The following is a 19482-nucleotide window of genomic DNA, read 5'->3' on the forward strand; positions in this document are numbered from 1 at the left end:
GCCTAATAAGAGAACATTATTTATAATTATATGCAAATGAATATAAAAGCAAATCAAGGCTTGGCCAACTTTTGTACATACCGAAAATTAAATTAAAATTAAAAAGGTTTAAATAAATGTTCAATATATCAAAGTCCTAATGAACGTAGGGCAATAAAGAAACAGACTTTATTTTTCATTTTATATTTTCAGCTATTATTATATATATTATATTATTATATTATGTTGTCTTGTATTATCAATTCATATTATTATATTTAATTACATTTAACAACTCGCTTGCTCTCTCTCTCCCTACCCAAATTCCTGATTTACATTATTGGTTTGCTAGTTGTAGCATGATGTGAAAAATTAAGGAATATTTGGGAGTAATTTTGGAATGTTTGGGAATACATAAAATCCTCGACTATATATGTAAGTTGAAATTTAATTAATTGTAAAGTTAAAGCGATGCATGGGCGGACCAATGGTTGGGGAACTGCTCTGGGTCACCTTGACGGCGGGCGGAGAGACCATTGGGATGAGGGGCACGCTTTTGCTGCTGCTGATGTTAGTGTTGCTGTTGTTGTTGTTGACGCTGTCCGTGGAGTTGGCGTTGTTGATATCGGGTTCGCTGCGCTCAGGCGGCACCATAGCTGTCTTGTGCAGCTTGAAGCCGTGAATGCTGCAAAGGGATATGCTAAGTGGAGCAGCAATAGTGGAATAGGAAGATATATGGACTAACCGTGGCGTATACTTCTGAATGGGCGGCTCCGGCAACAGGTGCGGCAGCTGCATAAAGAACATGTGGGGAAAGCTGGTGCCAAACATGGCGCCGTCCAGGAGCGCGCAGCGTGCATGCGGCTGGTAGACATCCCTGCAGCGCGGACAGTAGACCTTCACGTGCGACTCGCCAATGTTGTCGGACAGCCCGACTGGCAGCACCAGCTGCCCGTCGCAATAGATGCGCGGGCATATGCCGAAGTCGCCGCGCTGGTACTTGAAGCACATGTCGTCGATGCCCCGCATGCTCAGTATGTAGCGTGCGTGGATCAGGCCGTACAGCTGGGCCGTCAGCTCGGGGTCTGCGTCCATGGGATTGAAGCCGTACTCCGTGTCGAACTCCAAGTCGAGTATGGCATCCAGGGTCTGATGAAAGCTGGGCACCAACAATTCCAGCCCAGTCAAGTTGAACTTGTCCTCGATGTACTCCTGCGGCACGCGGCAGAGAAATCTGTTCACCTGCAGATTGACGAACCAACCAATCCAAGTGCCATCGGGCGTATCTGTTTGACTTTTGCAGACATAAAAGTAAATTCTCATGTAGATATATGTAGCAAGATTTAACTATCATCTACTGCACTTACTTGTACGACATCTTGTGTTTGTGTAATTAGTTTTGCTCGGTTTGACGAATTCCTAAAAGTCTTTTGCTCTGAGTTGAAAATGTGGAAATATTAATGTGTGCGCACTTGAACTTGACACTGACAGCCGAATGAATAGTTGTGTGCTTCTGTCACTCTCTTGGTCCCTCTCTCTTTCTCTATCTGTCTCTTTCACTCTCTCTGTTTAAGTCGGCTTATTTTCAATGTGTAGAGCTTACTGATTGTAGAGAATAATTTTTTGTTGAGAAGTGTTGTAAAATATATGTAGTTATTAAATTTTCATTTACTAACATTAATCAACACTGCTCTTATTTAATCACTCCATTGAACAGCACTGAAAATGACCATGAGCTAGCACTAATGCATATTAAAAGTTCTTTTTAACACTGTTCATGAGCATTAGCAAACACTGCACAGTGGTCGGACTTGTATGGAGCGAGCTGCCAAAAATACTTCTAGTGGAGATAAAAATCTGCACTGTAAAGCAATGAAGGATATAATTATGTACTTTTTTTTTTTTAAGAGAAATTATAAAATATATTTATTTACAGCTTAGCGCACCGCTACCTTATTGATAACTTAATCTAAACAGAATTACAATAATTTATCTACTTAAAAGCTATATTAATATTAATATTATATATGGAGATATTTGTGGTTATTTATGTACATATATTTCTGACAAATTTGGAGGTGCCAAAAATACTTCTAGTGGAGATAAAAAATGAAGCAATGAAGGATATAATTATGTACAAGCTTCTCCATTTCAAATAAATTCGAAATTTCGTCAAATAAAAGTTGTTTTAATACTTATATATGTATAAAACTTTATTGCTGAATAAGTTTGTATTATTTATTTACATAAATGGAATATAACTAATATTATTCTTCCAAGCTATTGAAAATATAAAATGAGCTGAATCCAACTCCCTTTAATATTGAAAGCTAGTTAAGAGAAAAGGAATTTAATTTTATTCACACTTCCAATTATCTCAGAGTCCAGTGAATGGTCCATTTAAAGAGTTTTGCCCCGAAGTACTGGAGTCCGATTGCCGCCCCAATAATTAATAACCTGAGAATATGAGCAGAGTGTTGGCAACAGCAATGGCCTTAATTAGGACAGAGCCAGAGACAAAGACCAAAAGCCGCACATTGCATTTTGGACTCTTTTGGTCATTTATTCCGCAAGCGAAATTCACTTAACACGCATATGTGTGTGTGTGTGTGTGAGGCTGATTATTGATCGAAGCATTGCAGCAAGCATTACATTTCCGGTTTACTGACTCGCTGCAATTGGAAAGCGCTTGCGCCTGCGCGCGTCTCACAATTCAGGTGCATATGGGGCAGAGGGCGAGGCGTGAGAGTGAGTGAGAGGTGGGTCAGCCGGCGCGTCGCGTCATTCACTCGTGCACTCATGAAGTGCAGTCAGTGAGTCGGCCAGCGCTTACTTGTCATTTGATTAATGAGACCACGCTCAGCCATCGATCTCCATTTAGCGGGCGGCCCTGTTGCCCGCTCTCGCCCAGCTGGACAGTTGGCGAACAGAAAGCATGAATAATGGGGGCGTTGCCAGCTTGGGCTACAGGTTCGAAAATTTGCAGCTACAACAGCGACAGCGACAGCAACAACAACAACAACAGCGGCGGCTACATTGTTGTTATGCCCCTTTTAATGGCGTTCTAATTGCGCAAGTTTCGAGCCTTCTCCTACGGCCATGTTAGCGACTGATGCGTGAAATTTGTGCGAATGTGTGTGCGCGCGTATCTGTGGGCCCATTCACTGCAGGGTTGGCTGCACTCAGACACTCCGACAGGGGGCGTGGCCAGTGACACGTCTTAACTGACCAATATATAAAGCCAACGCAGCGCGCGTCAACGTGCTAAGCCATGGTCCAACAATGTTGCAATTGTTGTTGTTGTTGCTGTTGTTGTTGCTGTCATTGTGCGGACTGGGAACAAGCAACAGCAACAGTCAGTTGTCTGCTGGCAGCTGCTCATTGGCTTGTAGCAGTCGATACATAGAGTCACAAAAACCAACACACCCAGTAAATACCCTATAATACCCTATAAAAATGTATTTCTGATCTCTCTCTCTTACACACTCTCTCATTCTCTCTCTTAAGGTGTTCAATAACGCTGTTCCAACGCTGTGGACCGCATACCAAACAGTATGAGTGGGCTGCTCCCAGCTGAGCGGACGCCAAGCGCCTTCCCCACTGAAGCAATTCCTTGCGAGAAGCAATTAAAAATGGAACATACTCTACGACGAATGAAGGCGACAAATATTAATTGCATTTGAGGGCGCCACAGTCATGAAAATGTGAAATATGTATAAGAAGTGTTCGCACTGTCTCTTTCTCTCTGTGTGGGTGCACGCATATTGGTGCCTCTGTCTCTATATCTGCTTTTCTGTCTCAAAGTAAGTCACTGTGTAACTTCTTCTCTTTCTCACTCTCTCTCTCTCTCTATCTCTCTCTCTCTCTCTTTCTACCTCTCCCTGTACTTGTGGGTATTTTGCTTAACTATCTTTCTCTCTCTTTTAGTCTCTCTACGTGTGGGTATCTCTCATCTTATTATTTAGTCTCTTCCCGTCTCTGTGTGTGACTCGTACCATCTCGTTCTTTTCATTCGCTCTCTATCGCTCATTCTATTATAACATTTCTATGTGTACCTTAATTTCCCTTACTGTCTCTCTATGTGGGTCTCTCCCTCTCACTCTGCGTATATCCCTGTGCCTCTGTTAGTCTCGGTGTATCTGCGTCTCTCTCTCCCACTCTCGCCTTCTCTCTCTCTCTTCTCTATCTTTCTCTGTATTTGTATGCTTCTTCTCCTCTCTGTCCTTCTTTGTTTGAACATTTCTTTCACTCTCTCTCTCTCTCTGTCTCTATTTAACTCTTTTAACGAGATTTTATTTCTAGCTACACTCAATTGGTCTCCTACAAGTAATTGTACGTGCATTGTGTAAGTATATGTATTTAAGAATGGCATATCGAAATATGGATTTTTGTTGCCACTGTGGCTATGCAGCGGATGGGACGCGGTTACATCAACGCAGAGTGTCATAAGTTTGACAGACGGCAATTTACACGTTGATGGAAAAGGATACGGGGAATGCGCGCTAGATACGCTCTGCAGATATCCATTTGCTGTGCAGATGCAGGAACACAGATACAAATCCGACATCTGTGTGCGTGTCAGTGTGCGTACGCAAAGTGTGAAAACTCATTTGTATCAAATTTCTCATAGACACAGCACAGGGGCACACTCTCCCACACACACACACACACACTCACACAGAGACAGAAATTGATGTAATAAACTCTACGCGCTGACAGGGACAAACTTGTCGGTGTCGATGAGAATGTGAATGAGCATCAGGAGATTGGGCATCAGAGGAATGAGAAGAGAGACTCTGCTGCTGGCAGCTCAGCACATACAGCCATATGGGGGTGCAAATCCACAGCCAATGTAGACTGGACGGCGAGGGTATATAGGGAGAGTACATACCCTGCACTCCCTACTTTGAGATAAGTAGGAGCTAATAGCGAAACCCGAAATTTGCTAGTGGGGAATGCAGAGTAACTCGAGTTTTAGACATTTGTGAGAGCAACTATGTAAGCTAACAGTAAATATAAGTATTGGTTTCAGTCTTACAGGGTATTCCAGCTCAGTAAACATCTTTGCATACAATCTTTATTGCGCCCTCCTACCAGAGTCCGTCACTCGCAAGAATGACATTTTTGACATGGTTTGTAATTGACACTTGCACTTGCTATAGAGCAGCACCACCGAACAGCAGCTCCAGCACCACCATCAAACATCAACAACAACAAGCGAATCTGTCTCTCTGTGTGTGTGCAGCACATCTCCATCTTTCGCCAGCACGTGGTTCTAGCTCATTCAGATATGATTCTTTGCATCTCAGCTAGAAGAGAAAAAAACGGAATTTAAGGACGATGTAAACATCAGGTTGAGTGGAATAAAAATGGGGCACATGAATGTCAGTTAAAATCGTGGCGATAAATAATTTCTGCTGTCATTACAGAGCTGAGTTTTTGCGTCTATAACATTACAATATGTTCTTTCGATTCGCACTTGAGTGTTTCAGGTTACGAGTTCTCTATCTGCCCGAGTCTCCGGCCGGGCGTCACTTTCTGTCTGTCTGCCTCTCTGTCAGTCATGAATTGATAGCTATAAATGAGTTTTATTAGATTTGATGTGGTAAACAAGTCGTTCGTGTGTGCTCAAGGAGCAGCTAATGCAAGAAGACGTGCTTAACCGCAGGGAAATCAACTGTAGCTGACAAAATATAATGCTAATTCAGTTGAGTCAATGCAATTCTCAGATACGCAACTGAAATTTCAAATATCTTAGCTTCGTATTTACCATGACGCAAGCTGAGTCTTTTTCTGTAGCACAAATTTAAAATTTCTTAAATGACGAGTTAGAACTTTTCTTATTTGGATAAATACATTTTTAAATTTAGAATAAATTTGAAAACTTTTGATGCATTTTCCATTCCATCTCTAAATTCTCATTTTCAGATGCACAAGTATGCACTATAATTACATGTTATCAGATTACATTTCAAAATAACGTGTCAAGAGCACTAAAAACTAGTTTCATGGCTCAGCAGATAAAACGCCTTTCAAGTGTCCAATTTGCATTACAAATAAAGTCATCAATTCAGCTAATTTGCCGCTGCAATCTCTGCAGCACATCGACAAGCTAATTAAAGTGATATATGCGCAGATAACAGTATATGTAGATATGTGTGTAGATAAATGGCGTTATCTTGGTCCATTAATCTCAACATTCATCTAGCCATCTGGCAGCTACAAGTACTTGCAGCATCCTCCAGCAGCGAATACTCCGCATTCAAGTTTCGCTTGCTCACAATTAGATTATTCACAAATTAACACGAGAAAAGTTGATATGTTTGTTGTCTTGGCTTGCAGTGGCAAGCCAACTGGCTCATAAATCAGTTGAATGAACTGTGAGGCAACAACAACGACAACAACCATGGCAAGAACAAAAACAAAAACAAGAACCACAACCAAAATACAAAAGGAAAGGAAAACATTCAGAGAGCGCCACGCACTTTCACACACAATTTTCTGCACGCACTCAGCCAAAAAGCGTTAATTATACTAATTATATGTTGTTGTTGTTGTTGTTGTTGCAGGGATCCATGATAACAAAAATAAATATGGAAAAATAACTAAAATATAATTTCGGTACACTTTGAAGTGATCCAAATAAAAATGCAGACACACCTCAAAACCTGGAAAGAGTGAAAAAGAGGGCAACACGAAGAACGACTGTGGGACGAGGGACCAAATAACGAATATTACGAATTAAAGTAAACACATAAATCTTACTTTTCTGCCCCGCTTGAAGTTCAAAAGGAAACGTCATAGAACGGAAGTCGTTCGAGCTCAGGTAATAGATATAGATTTGATTTGTATCTGTTTCTGTATCTGTATCTGTATCTGTATCTGTATCTGTATCTGTATCTGTATCTGTATCTGTATCTGTATCTGTATCTGTATCTGTATCTGTATCTGTATCTGTATCTGTATCTGTATCTGTATCTGTATCTGTATCTGTATCTGTATCTGTATCTGTATCTGTATCTGTATCTGTATCTGTATCTGTATCTGTATCTGTATCTGTATCTGTATCTGTATCTGTATCTGTATCTGTATCTGTATCTGTATCTGTATCTGTATCTGTATCTGTATCTGTATCTGTATCTGTATCTGTATCTGTATCTGTATCTGTATCTGTATCTGTATCTGTATCTGTATCTGTATCTGTATCTGTATCTGTATCTGTATCTGTATCTGTATCTGTATCTGTATCTGTATCTGTATCTGTATCTGTATCTGTATCTGTATCTGTATCTGTATCTGTATCTGTATCTGTATCTGTATCTGTATCTGTATCTGTATCTGTATCTGTATCTGTATCTGTATCTGTATCTGTATCTGTATCTGTATCTGTATCTGTATCTGTATCTGTATCTGTATCTGTATCTGTATCTGTATCTGTATCTGATCTGTATCTGTTCTGTTTAATCTGATCATATATCTGTAATCTGTATCTGTATTGTAATCTGTCTCTTAAATCGTATCCTGTGTATCTATATCTGTGACTGTGTATCTGCACTTAAGTATCTGCATCTGTTCGTTTCTACCAGATAATGTGTTTTTAAATGTTTCTATATCGCCTTGGTATCTATATCTGTGCCTGTGTCTGCACTTAAGTCTGCAGCGTGTCTACGGGAACAGCTGCAGTAGGAGAAACGCATCAGTTAGTCAACTGTGCAAATAATTGTCACCATTTGAGGCAGCCCAGATGCACATGCAAGTCGTGCCTTGAAGCGCTTCCCTTGGCTGTTGTGATTCGCTTGGCCTCACAGATTTTACGTTAAATTACACGGTCTGCGTGAAGTGATAAAATGTTTCCTATGTGGCATGCGACATTTAGTTGGCTTGCTGCAAGTCAGGCAGATGAGAGATGGCTTGCCTTTTTATCAACAATCTAATGATGAGGATGAAATAGAAGACAATTCGAGATAAGTCAAATCTGATATACATAGTTGGATGCCACAAATTTCACAGAATACTGCAACAATTGCTAACTAGATATCTTTCTACTATCTAACTAAATTCATATTCGGTTATTCTCTTCCTATAATACATATCTAACTGGATTCCTATTGGATTCTCACCCAACAACATTATTTGTCGAAGGTTCCAAGATTTGTCGACAGAGGGCTGCACACTTTTACACATGTGTATATGTATGTATTTAAAACTGTCTAATGTTACCATTTCATTTAAATACACAACACACTTGTTAAAGCATATGAGTGGCAATCGGCTACGAACAAGTGTTTAAATGATTAAATAAATATTAGAAACATTACGCTGCAATTTATATTCATTTTAGGTGAATTAGTCACCCGATCTTCTCTGTCCAATACAGAGTGTATTTATTTACTTAATAGAAAAATCGGACTAGCTACGACAGAGTCTTTATAAACAGCTAAGCATCATTTGACTCTATATATAAAGACGTCAGTGGTAAACCCGACTTTAATTTAGTGCTGTGAACACAACTTAAATACACAAACTCTAGAAAGATGAAAATATATGCGGAAGTGTTCACGATTGTATTAGTACTCTCTGCAACAATAGGTGAGTCTATAATATAGAGGATAAAATTGAATTTTAACAAATTTTCCTCAGTTGGATAACAAATTTACATCGACTTTCTGCAATGAGCATATCAAATTATATATATAGAAATCGGCATTGAAAACCAAGGAAGTTGATGAACTCCTGAAGAAAGTTGATCAAATAAAACAGAAGGAAGATAATATTGGCCCTAGCGATGCTCTGAAAGAAGATATAGAAGCTTGCCAAAAGGAATTACGTAAATTGGAATAAAATGTAGAGAAATATGAAGATCAGTATCTCAACAAAAAGAAAAGTTTGCTGACGCCGGAGATAAATTGAAAGCGTTTAGGAAAGAAAACGACTTAAAAGTAAGCAAATTGAACAAACCATATCTTAAATGTAAAGAGCAGCTGAAACAACTCAAGTACCAGCATACTTATCAATTCTTGACAATAATTTATTTTTGTAATGTATAGGTATAACGAATGGCTAGCTTCTAAATATATTGTCTACCCCTTAAAAAAAATTAACCCTACGACTTTACAGCCCTGATAATCATATATACTAATATAATATAATTTTATATATAAATATAATTTTATAACTGATTTCTGATAGAAAAGTACGTACGAGCATTTTTGAATTCTAATACCGGTAAAGTTAAAACTGGAATAGTCTTAGATTTTTGGGAACAGACTCCAACTGTGCTATACTATACTATACAGCAAAAATCTAACAGGATTCAACAGGATTCAGATTTTTACTTCCCACTTCTCCATCTCACAAAATAATTGTGTTCTGGGTCTACAAATAAAAGGATTTTGTTATATATATTTACACACTCATAATATAATTACATTTTGGAACAGAGAAAAAGTTTTGTAAACTGTATATTCCGTCTTTTGTTAATCTGTGTATTACAGCTGCGAGCTGACATGTTTCATTTCAAAGCGCAATGCAATATGCCAATTTGCAATATTCAAATAGGATTGGTTGCGAAAAACTCATTAAAAACTCATTACGGGATTCTAATAGCTCTATCTTTATCGACTTTGCCAAGTCAAGTCTCATCCGCCACTGAGGTAAGAGCACTAAGCTGAAAACTATTATAAACAAGTAAAAAACTCAAGTCGAGACTGCTCGACTACGAGATTCCCTGAACCCTACAAGCAACTGATATTTCAATAATAATTAGCACACACACACATACAAACAAATACACGCACACACACACGCATAAAAACAAACACACACACACTCACATATACAGGGGATTGCGCTTGGGGTGCGCTGCAGTGCTGGCAATATTAGGAGAACTTATTTGTTGAATAATTTAATTTCTAGACGTACGATCGTAATGAAACTTTCAGAACGTAATCATAATGTTTAAATGTATGTGTATGCCGAAGCAGTCTCTAGTATTTGACATACGGCTTTTACAAAGATGAGTGTGATGGGGTGGATATAGGGGCGGAGGGCAAATTTTAACAAAAATCGAAATTGTATAATATGCGGCTTAATATATATTTAAAATTTGGAGACTCTAAAGAGCCTTAACAATGTGGGAGATATAAACTCTTAACTGATTTTCGATAAGGTTTTTATCGATAACAAAATAACGGGATGAGCTATCGATTTTTAGTGATAAACTCGATATGCGCTCGCTATGTGCGGACATTTAAAAAAAAAAAACATTGAAGTCCTAGCTCTTATATCTTCTGAAATGGGTTCAGGGTATAATTAGGAAACCAAGTTAAAAGGAGTTTAATAAAAGGACGCAGATGCACGCGGTACGAACTACCTTAATGTACAGGTGTTTATCAAACAGTAGTTGAGTAGGTAGTCAGCTCCACGCCTTCGTTTGGTAAAGTCAGTTAAGGACAAGGCCTGGGACTCATGCTCGATGACATTAACTGAGATCATTTGCTGTTGATAGTGGTCCTTCTGGCTGCCAACGCCCACACAGCCAACTGGACATGAGTTTGAGTTATGAGAGTCCAGTGTTGGATAGCGCTCTCAGCTCGCAGTGCTTGCCCGAATGTTAATGGCCTTGTACCGAGCGCGCCTAAGCATGTGCTTCAATTTATTGTCCATGTGTGTCCTGCGGCCAGAGGCTCCGACTGCTTGATCTAGATATGAAGTCCATGTCGTCATTAGTAAGCTGACAAGGGCGTATCAAGGGTTAGTTTACTTGCCATAAGATTTCATCTTGTAATACTCGTTCATGACTCTAATGGAGTATACTGATTTCATGTTAGTGAAATCGCCCCCTTTGAAATATATGAAATATATACAAAAAGATGTATATGTTAAATTCGATAAATGCCTTTTATTAACTTTTGAATACATTCACCTTACTGTCGACCCTGAGCAAGTATTATGCCATCAGTCACGACAGCCTTGCTTACTTTTAAGAACACTAACGAAGTCCTTGACTCGGATCAGACTTTTCATTCCCCTGCCGCCCTCTGTCTATTTATACAATAATGCCGTTCGATTGTGCGGCATACCGCAGCAAAGGAATATATTTATTTATTATTGACAACTGCGCAGGACTCCAAGAAGCCGTCCACAGTAGGGGAGGCAGTTGGCATGGCCAGCTTAAGCTCCTTGGCCTGGGCGTAAGTGCTTCGCTTTGCTACTTATGAGATACTTCGGATCGGAACGCGTGCGACTATTTACTTCGTTATGGCAACTCGAGAATGTTCACTCTTGCGCAACTGAAACTGCAACGGCATAACAAAGCGAGCGAATGGCCCAGTCATAAATCCTAGAGCACGCGTTGCATGCCGCAAGTAACTGAATTTTCTTTCATTTTTTCTCAAGGTAAGCTCGAAGAGAACGAGCGAAGAACTTTAACCCAACTAGTTGATTGAGTTTGCATTGATTAAATGATAAATATATTGATTCGAGAATATCAAGTATATATTATTTTATGCAAATGATTTGAAACAGGCATGAAAATCTTTGGGAACCATTTATGTTCATATAGAAGTTCCCCAGGAAAAATCAATTTATTGAGCAAATTTACTCATGTTCGATTTGCGGTTGCACCAAGGGAATTTTGTAAAAGAAGCCTAAGATGAGATACATACATATATCTCGAACGTCAGGAGCGGCAGATTTTTTTGTCTTCAAACAGACTCACCGACGGAACAGTTTAAAAGTCGCTTCCAAAATGTATTTAAATGCAAGGATAGATAAGAAGTTTAGGTCTAAAATAGTTTTCTTTGCAGCATTTACTGGCATCAATCCCAAAATCGGTTCGTAAATGATATGCTATAGAGCAGCTGTGATGCGAATCTTTGAAAGAGATTCGCGCGACTCGATGTCGAGCAGCAAACAAAAATCACTTAAGTTCGATTGCAATGATACGGGCCGCGCACTTGGGCGTGTTTGGCGTCGTAAATTGATATTTGTCCACGCTCAGCGTTGAGTCAGAGCTCAGTTCAAACCACGCTCTGTAATGATGACATAGAGCAGCATGAAGTACGAAGCAGTCGCAATCGCAGTCGCAGTGGATTCCCCCCTCTCAGTTGATCCTAATCGCATTTGGGCAGCTAGGTAGGTAGGGCCCTACCTGTTTCGAGGGATAACCACAAATTGTTTGCTGCTGCTGCTTGTTGTTGTTGTCGTTGTTGTTGTTGCTCTTCTCTTTCAATAAATTTCGTGTGCGTTTACAGATTCACATCAGCAGGCGTCTATGTCCTTTTGCGTTTGTCTTAGGCCATTGTCAACGGCGCATTGTCACCGAAAGGGGCCTGACTCACGTAGTCGTGTGTGCATGTGTGTGTGGACCCAAACCAAAAACAAATTTCGAGGCCTGGCCCTGAGACCAACCGCCAAGGCAAATTTCAGCGTTGAGCGACATTGTCTATATCTCTTCAGGTTTTTTGTTCTTGCTGATATCGATCATTAGATAGTTGCCCATTGTTGTTTTTTCCCTATCCACACACACGCGCACGCACACACACTACGTGTGTCCTATGTCATCAATTATTATGTAAGTTTTCCTCATCTTTGAGCACTGTTCTCTCTTGGGCATTCGTGGAATCCGCGCCAGGACAGCTACATGACCGCATGATTTACTAGAAATATTTAAGGCGTGTGTTTGTATTCATTTTCCTCTCTTCTAATTTCGTTTGACAGTGTTTGAACACACGTTTGTCGTGGGGGGAGCTTGTTTGGACCGTCAACACATCAAGAGGTTCAATATTTGTTGTGGGTCAGAGACTCAAACTTAATTAATTGTGGTTCAAGAGAACATGTTTTAGGAATTTTTAATAATAATTTTAAATTATTTACTAGAATTTAAGCATTTGAAAGAAACTATATTTAAGAGGAAGTATAAATTGTATTAAATAAAAATAATAAATAATGATAATAATAATTGCAACATATTATGAAGAATGTGCTTGGAGATTGTTTTGTTGCTGCAGCTGACTCTTACAAACGAATAACGTTTCAAACTGTATTTGGACTACGCACACAATAACTCTCGAAACAGACGTAAGTTCTAAGCTACCTAAAAGAAAAGAGCCCAAATAATATAGAAGCCAAATCTCATCCTTGCAGCCTTAGAATCATATCCTGCCCTTCGGATTAACATGATCAAGGCCAGAGTTAGCCATATTCTTTGAAATACATAAAACTCGGTTAACAATTCAATCTAATGACCAATTTATTATTGAACGAACGTTTGATACGCTGCCTCACAACCAGATTTTATATATGTTACTCTGCTCAACTGCAATCGAAAGTAAACGATGAAATTGTAAGCAGCGCTGCTTATTCATAATCATTACTTAATTGATTGAAATATCCATTTAGATCATTCAATAAGATATGAAAATAAAAATTATATCTACTTCAAAGCTCACACACAAGTTTTAATAGATTTCGAGATTAAATATTACACATTAACTTCCAATTTCATGGGGCATAACTGGATCAGAATTGTTTTTTCTGGCATTTGGCACTGCCTGCCTGATTAATAATTACAGTCACACCTACTCAATTACAAAGGTGCCAATATATATGTATACTGAAAAAGAAAACGAACCAAAAATTTCAAAATTATGTTTTACACCTGCAACGCGCGGTAAAATCGCAAGTCAGACCAAACGAAAACGAGAACGAAAACAAAAACGAAAAGGCGAAAAGGCAAAAGGTGGCCCGAGCAGGAAGCCATAAATAACACATACGAGAGTACGAAAAGCCAGCGGAACGCATAAAACATATCATTTGATATAATTTCTAACACACTCCTAAGTCGTCGTCATAGTTGCAGTCGAAGGTCTCACCTTCCAATGCCTGACTCATTCTTGCACTCGCTCGCTGCAGGTGCAGCAGAAGTAGCAGCAGCAGCAGCAGCAGCTCAGAGTTTGTTGATTGGCCTCCATTTAACGCTGCGTGAAGCTGGCTGGGTAGACGCCTCTGGGCAACAGCCTTTCTAGGCGTTAACTGTAATTCGTTGGCTGCCCAGCAGGAACTGCCACCTTTGCCGGCAACAGAAGCCACGCTCAACGGGCCATAGTCGGGTCTCTCTCTCGCCCTGCCGCTCTCTCTCATGCGTTCGCCTTGTAATTATGGGTTCGCATATTCTTTAATTAAAAAGGCTCAAAACAGAGAACCGTTTTATACGAAATCCTTGCTTAACACCTTGCGAGCTCTGGCGCCGCCGGCCAATTAAAAACAAAAATACTTGCTCGAAATCGTAGTATCCATATAGTTTAGAATGTTTACGAGCCCAGAAATCGCTCCTCGTTTGATGTGTGAAACAGCGCCCTACAGATGCAGAGGATAATTTAGTATACCATATTCAGGTTTTCCGTTTAAGCCAGCAATTCAACAGATATTTTTCATCTGTTGATGGTTTGAAAAAGTGAACTTAAACAGGTGTAGATTAGTATGATGAACATACATAAAAAAGTGAATGATATTAAGATTAAATATCGGAAATTAGGTAAATATATATAATTAGTAAAATATATATAATATATATAATTAATTTCCCTAATTAAAATATATATTATATTTAATTTATTTATATGTGATGTATTCTATTAATTTTATTTTATTCGACAGTCTCATTAATAAATTTTCAGCTACCTTTAATTCTAATTTAATTCTAATAATTACACAATTTAATTAATATGAAACAAAACAAAATATATATATTTCCCTCAATAGGAAAACGAAGTATAAAACTCATTGGATTTCCAGGCAATGCATTCATAAATGTATATGAATATGATTATATACAATATTAGTCTCTATAAAAAATTCAACAGAGTCCTAATTCATTATTAACATTAAGGTATTCCAAATAAAAGAAACTATGATAATATAATTTCATTTGGTGCTCAGGGAGACGTTTTCATAGATGAACAAAACAGTTGAATTAATCGACTTGTTTTCATTATTCGAATAAGATTTAAAAGTCTTCTCCATTATATATTCCTCAGTTCGACAAAGTCCTTATGCCCTCATCCAAGAAACATATTAAGCAAAACTATTTTGACCAAAATTACGCACAGTCCATGCTCAACTTCGCCTCGACCTTTTTTGCTGAGCCTGTTTATAGCTGATTAGCAAACTGCAGGCAGTTATTTGGGTCTCTCACTTTGCGAAGACCTTTGAGATCTGCCGAATTTGGAGTTGCGAAGGGTCTGTCAAGGCGAGCGAGTGGCCGAGTTAACAGGCGAATGATTAATGAAGGAGGAGCTCGACTATCACCTTCACACTTGCTAAATATATACATACGTATATATATACATATATGTATATAAACTTTATTTTTCGACTGCAATTCGTTTGACGTTGACTGACTGAGTGAATGATCGAATGACGGACAGAGCTGAGCTCACGCAATTAGTGTTACGTGACACAGTGGAGCAAATGTAGCGAATATATAATTAAATATAATATAAAATGAGAGATGTATTGTCTTCCTTTACTATGAAGTCGGAGTGAGAACTACTTTTGCTATAGATTAGCGAATCCATGTTTAATACTCTAGAGATATTTTGAAGGAAATGTCTCCAGCTTTGCCCCACTGTGCGCGGCATTTTGCAGTTTTCGGCTGTCTGTTGCCCAATTGCCAATTGCCATTTTGCATGACGGCCCCGCGTACATTTTGACAGCTTTAGTGCAAGGTGTTGACGATAATTATTGGTAATTGGGCGGACGGACAGTGCGAAAGCTTGGCCGTCGCTCGCTCTTGTTAAGTAGGCGCCTAATTATTTTGACACCTGCCGACACAACGGGCGGCGCGTAATTACAGGGTATACGCTGCTTTATTCACACCTCGATCAAGGCCAACAGATTTAAAGGTGCTGACTGGCAGCAGCACCAGCAGCAGCAACAGCAGCTGCTTCCTGGCAACCAGCAACCAGCAACGAGCAACTGGCAACTGGCACTGGCAACTGCTGCAAGCAATCATTGATCAAGTTGAGTGCTTATCAACTGGTTAGCTAGGCCCATCTCTCGAGGTCCTAGTTGATGCCCCGATAAGGTCGCGCATTGTGTGTGTTTCGGTTGTTTTTCTGAACCCATTGTCAACGCCTTACGCATTTTAACAACGCAATTTGGGTTTGCGCACATGTGCTGAGCAGCCGAAGAGAAATCCGCAGCGCGACTATCAAGATGCGGACACAAACACACATAGAGAGATCCTGATCACTGGCATAGATAGTACGGGGTAAATAGTTATAATATCCACAGGCAGCTGACTACCTTACTCTCTCTGTCTCTCTCTCTCACTCTCTCATATTCTGTTCTCTCTGTTGTAGGACATGTGCAGATTTGCTGTAGGTGTCAACCACATGAGGATCCCAGCGATAGGCATCTGAGTAGCCCATGCACAAGTGTGCATGCTTATGGTAGCACATAATACTCTCGTTTAAGGTAGATCCTTGAGGTTAGTGCTCGATAGGCAAATGCTGAAATTGACGATTTTCTGTTTAAGATAAACGAGCAATATGTGTGAACATTAGCTGGGCCAACAAACAATACTTTTTAATTCCCGGAATACTAGCAAACATATGCTCCGCCGAGAACGTTTCCATTTATGCAAGGAATATATAGTTCGTGAACTGAAAGGAGTACAATATATTTAATAAATTCCTATTTTCAATGGGTTCAGGGTATAATAATGTGCAAGTATACTAAAATATAAGGAAATTTTGGATTGGCTAAAATAGATGTGAGATCAAGGATATGAAACGGCAAACCTCATGAATTTATGGAAGTTATATAACTCAATAGAGTTAAGAAAACTCTGGAAACTCCCTTTAAACATGTGCACATATAACAACTTTTGCTCTATAAAAAATGAACAAATATTTTAGTATTTTTATATACTTTCAAAAGACAGCCAACAATCCGATACATACATATACAGAACTAATTATAGTATCGCTCTTCGTTGCGCTGGCGATATCAACCGCAAAGTGTCAAAGAGTTGGACACTTGAGGAAAAGCACTTTGCACGCAAGCCAAAATAAAGGACAATAAGGGGAGGGGACTTAACATTTAACATTTAACATTTCGGATATTGAACAGATATTGCACAGAAATGCCTTTGTAGCGCCATAATTAATTGCTTCATTAACAGCGCCACAAAGTGGCAAACAGTGGGGCAACCTAAAGTAGTAAGAGTACATCAAGCACGATTGGTGGTAGAGAGAGGGGGGGACAGCGTCGAATGGGCAGATGAACAGTGAAAGTTTGACAGCTCTGCTAATTGAATTGTCTTTCAGAAGCAACCAACAAAAAAAGTAAATAAAATAAAAAATACAAGAAAATTGTATACAAAGACTTTTATAATATATATATGTATATAATGCAGGTGTATGTGTGTATTTTTATGCTATGGAATTTAAATACTATAAAAACCACTATTTTTAATCTATTACGGATTTATAGTACAGTCACTATAAATAGGATATAAACTAAAAATACATCCGCATTAAGCTGTTAAGCTTTTCTCTTTCTTCGAATGCATGCCCTCTAAATTAAATTAACTAAAATTAACCACAAAATATATTGAAACAAAAAGCCGCAGCATTTATATTTATATATCACTCGAAATATATATATTTATGTACATATATATGCTTTTGTTTTCAACACACAATAATGTGCTGAATTTTATTTGAATGTCTTCCCTGCTGCTGCTGCTGATAATGATGATGATGATGAAGTAGAATGCTCTGGTATTCGGTTTAATGCCAAGTTGGCACAACAAAGTGCCAGCGGCACGCTAATAGTGTCAAAAGTTTAATGATGACGGCCCGCCCGTCACTTTTGGGGACGTCTCCCGTTAAGTAGACTTCTCCAGCCCAGCCCTGCCCAGCCCCCCCACACGCTAGCGCTAACCCCAGTTTCGAAGAACCGACATGTTTGCTAAGTTCCTGAATGGAACAGCTGTCAGCGTGGGGCGAGTGACAGCCATATTGAGGATGCGACTATTTATATGTATGTATAAAGTTCATATATGAATATACTCAATGTACGTATATGTGGATATGTATATTGTTTATTTTATATTATATACATCCAAAATGGGGTATTAAGGGCAAAAGATTAAATTAAATTAAATTTAAGATTTAAAAATTTGCCAGGATATTTTCTTTATATATTCAACTCTGCTCAGAACTTTCATATTAATTTCTATATGGATCAAGGCCAAAGCTATAATATTTACTGTATATAATGACTGATACAAGCTGTAGGGCTGAGATGGTTGCTTTAGCGCCTGAAACATACCCGATACAGGTTTAGCTCATGAGTACATACGAAAATGCATTAGATACTAGTCGAAAGACCTCACCACAAGAGAAGGTGCCAAAGTCTCAAAAGAATATCTCCATAAGGCAAAACTGATTGATTGATTTGCCTATGTTTTACTCAGCATTTCTAATGCCTTGTCCCCATGGAAATAGCTTCACAACTTCTTCTACTATTTACATACATATGAATTTGATGTGTAAACATATAAAAGTTTTTGCAGTTTACCACGTAGAATAGAATTACACAAAACATAAATATAGAATGCAAAAATTCGTTTCTGATAAACAACATCTTTAGTCAGTAAATAATTAAAAACTAATAGTTAAACATTATTAAAAGAAGCAAGACAACAGCAAAAACTAATAACTATCGAATGCATTTCGGTGCAACAGTTCCGCAAGAATTTTCACAATTTCACGCGTGGAGCGATCGATGGATCGATCGGTTGCACTTAAAACAAAATAAACGCATTTCGCTGGCAACACAGAAACAATTAGCAGGGCCTCGAGAATTAGTTGGACATGCACAGCACAAACAGACGGACAGAGACAGCGCAAGTGCGAGAGAGAAAGCGAAAAGGAGGGGGAGAGAGAGGCATAGGAAAAGACGAGTTACAGATGAGTTTATTTGTCGCCTTGAACTGCCGCTAAATTTTAGTGTAACTCTATTTTGGTGTTATCTTTTGTACTTTTGCCGCAGCCCGAACGCAAACAGCCAACCAAAACAAACAAATAAGCGGGCAAGCAAACAGACATTCAAACAGACAAACAGAAAAACCAAAAGGGCCATTCGAACCGGCCGAAGATCATTTGCAGTGCAACAGTTTCTCACACTGATGAGCGCAATTGCTGGAGTCGCACTTGGGTTTGGGGCGCAGTCGACGCTCACCGGGCGTTCGCTGCAATTGCTGCCAATTAGAATTAATGCGTTTTTTATAGAAACAGCTCGAATTTCCAGCCGCTGTCAACAGCAGAGAGCCGAGCACCCACGTATGGACGCGGGCCCAGCCGCGCCCCCCTTTTCACAAAATTCGCCAAGTCCCCGTCGACAGCCATTTCCGTGCACTAAATCATCATATTGACGTGTCGGCGTCATCATCGTCATCGTCATCGTCATTATTGTCATTATGAGCAACGC

At 39.2% G+C, this 19482-nt stretch overlaps 1 protein-coding gene across 1 annotated transcript; it reads right to left on the reverse strand.

The window, feature by feature from the left end:
• Positions 1-409: 409 nt before the first annotated feature.
• Positions 410-1572, reverse strand: LOC108653120 (suppressor-of-stellate-like protein). Its single transcript, XM_018103436.3, has 3 exons — positions 1347-1572; positions 725-1273; positions 410-664 (listed from the first exon to the last, which is right to left on the reverse strand). The coding sequence occupies exons 1-3, from the start codon at positions 1355-1357 to the stop codon at positions 427-429; spliced, it is 798 nt and encodes a 265-aa protein (XP_017958925.1). The 5' UTR covers positions 1358-1572; the 3' UTR covers positions 410-426.
• Between the last annotated feature and the right edge of the window lie 17910 nt (positions 1573-19482).

This window comes from Drosophila navojoa, chromosome 5 (genome assembly GCF_054131105.1).
Source record: "Drosophila navojoa isolate 15081-1374.11 chromosome 5, UAZ_NAV_1.0, whole genome shotgun sequence".
Classification (NCBI taxonomy): domain Eukaryota; kingdom Metazoa; phylum Arthropoda; class Insecta; order Diptera; family Drosophilidae; genus Drosophila; species Drosophila navojoa.

Coding starts and splice junctions, on each gene's coding strand:
- LOC108653120 (XM_018103436.3), bottom strand. Junction 665..724: donor ATTCAGAAGTATACGCCACG/GTTAGTCCATAT, acceptor ATCCCTTTGCAG/CATTCACGGCTTCAAGCTGC.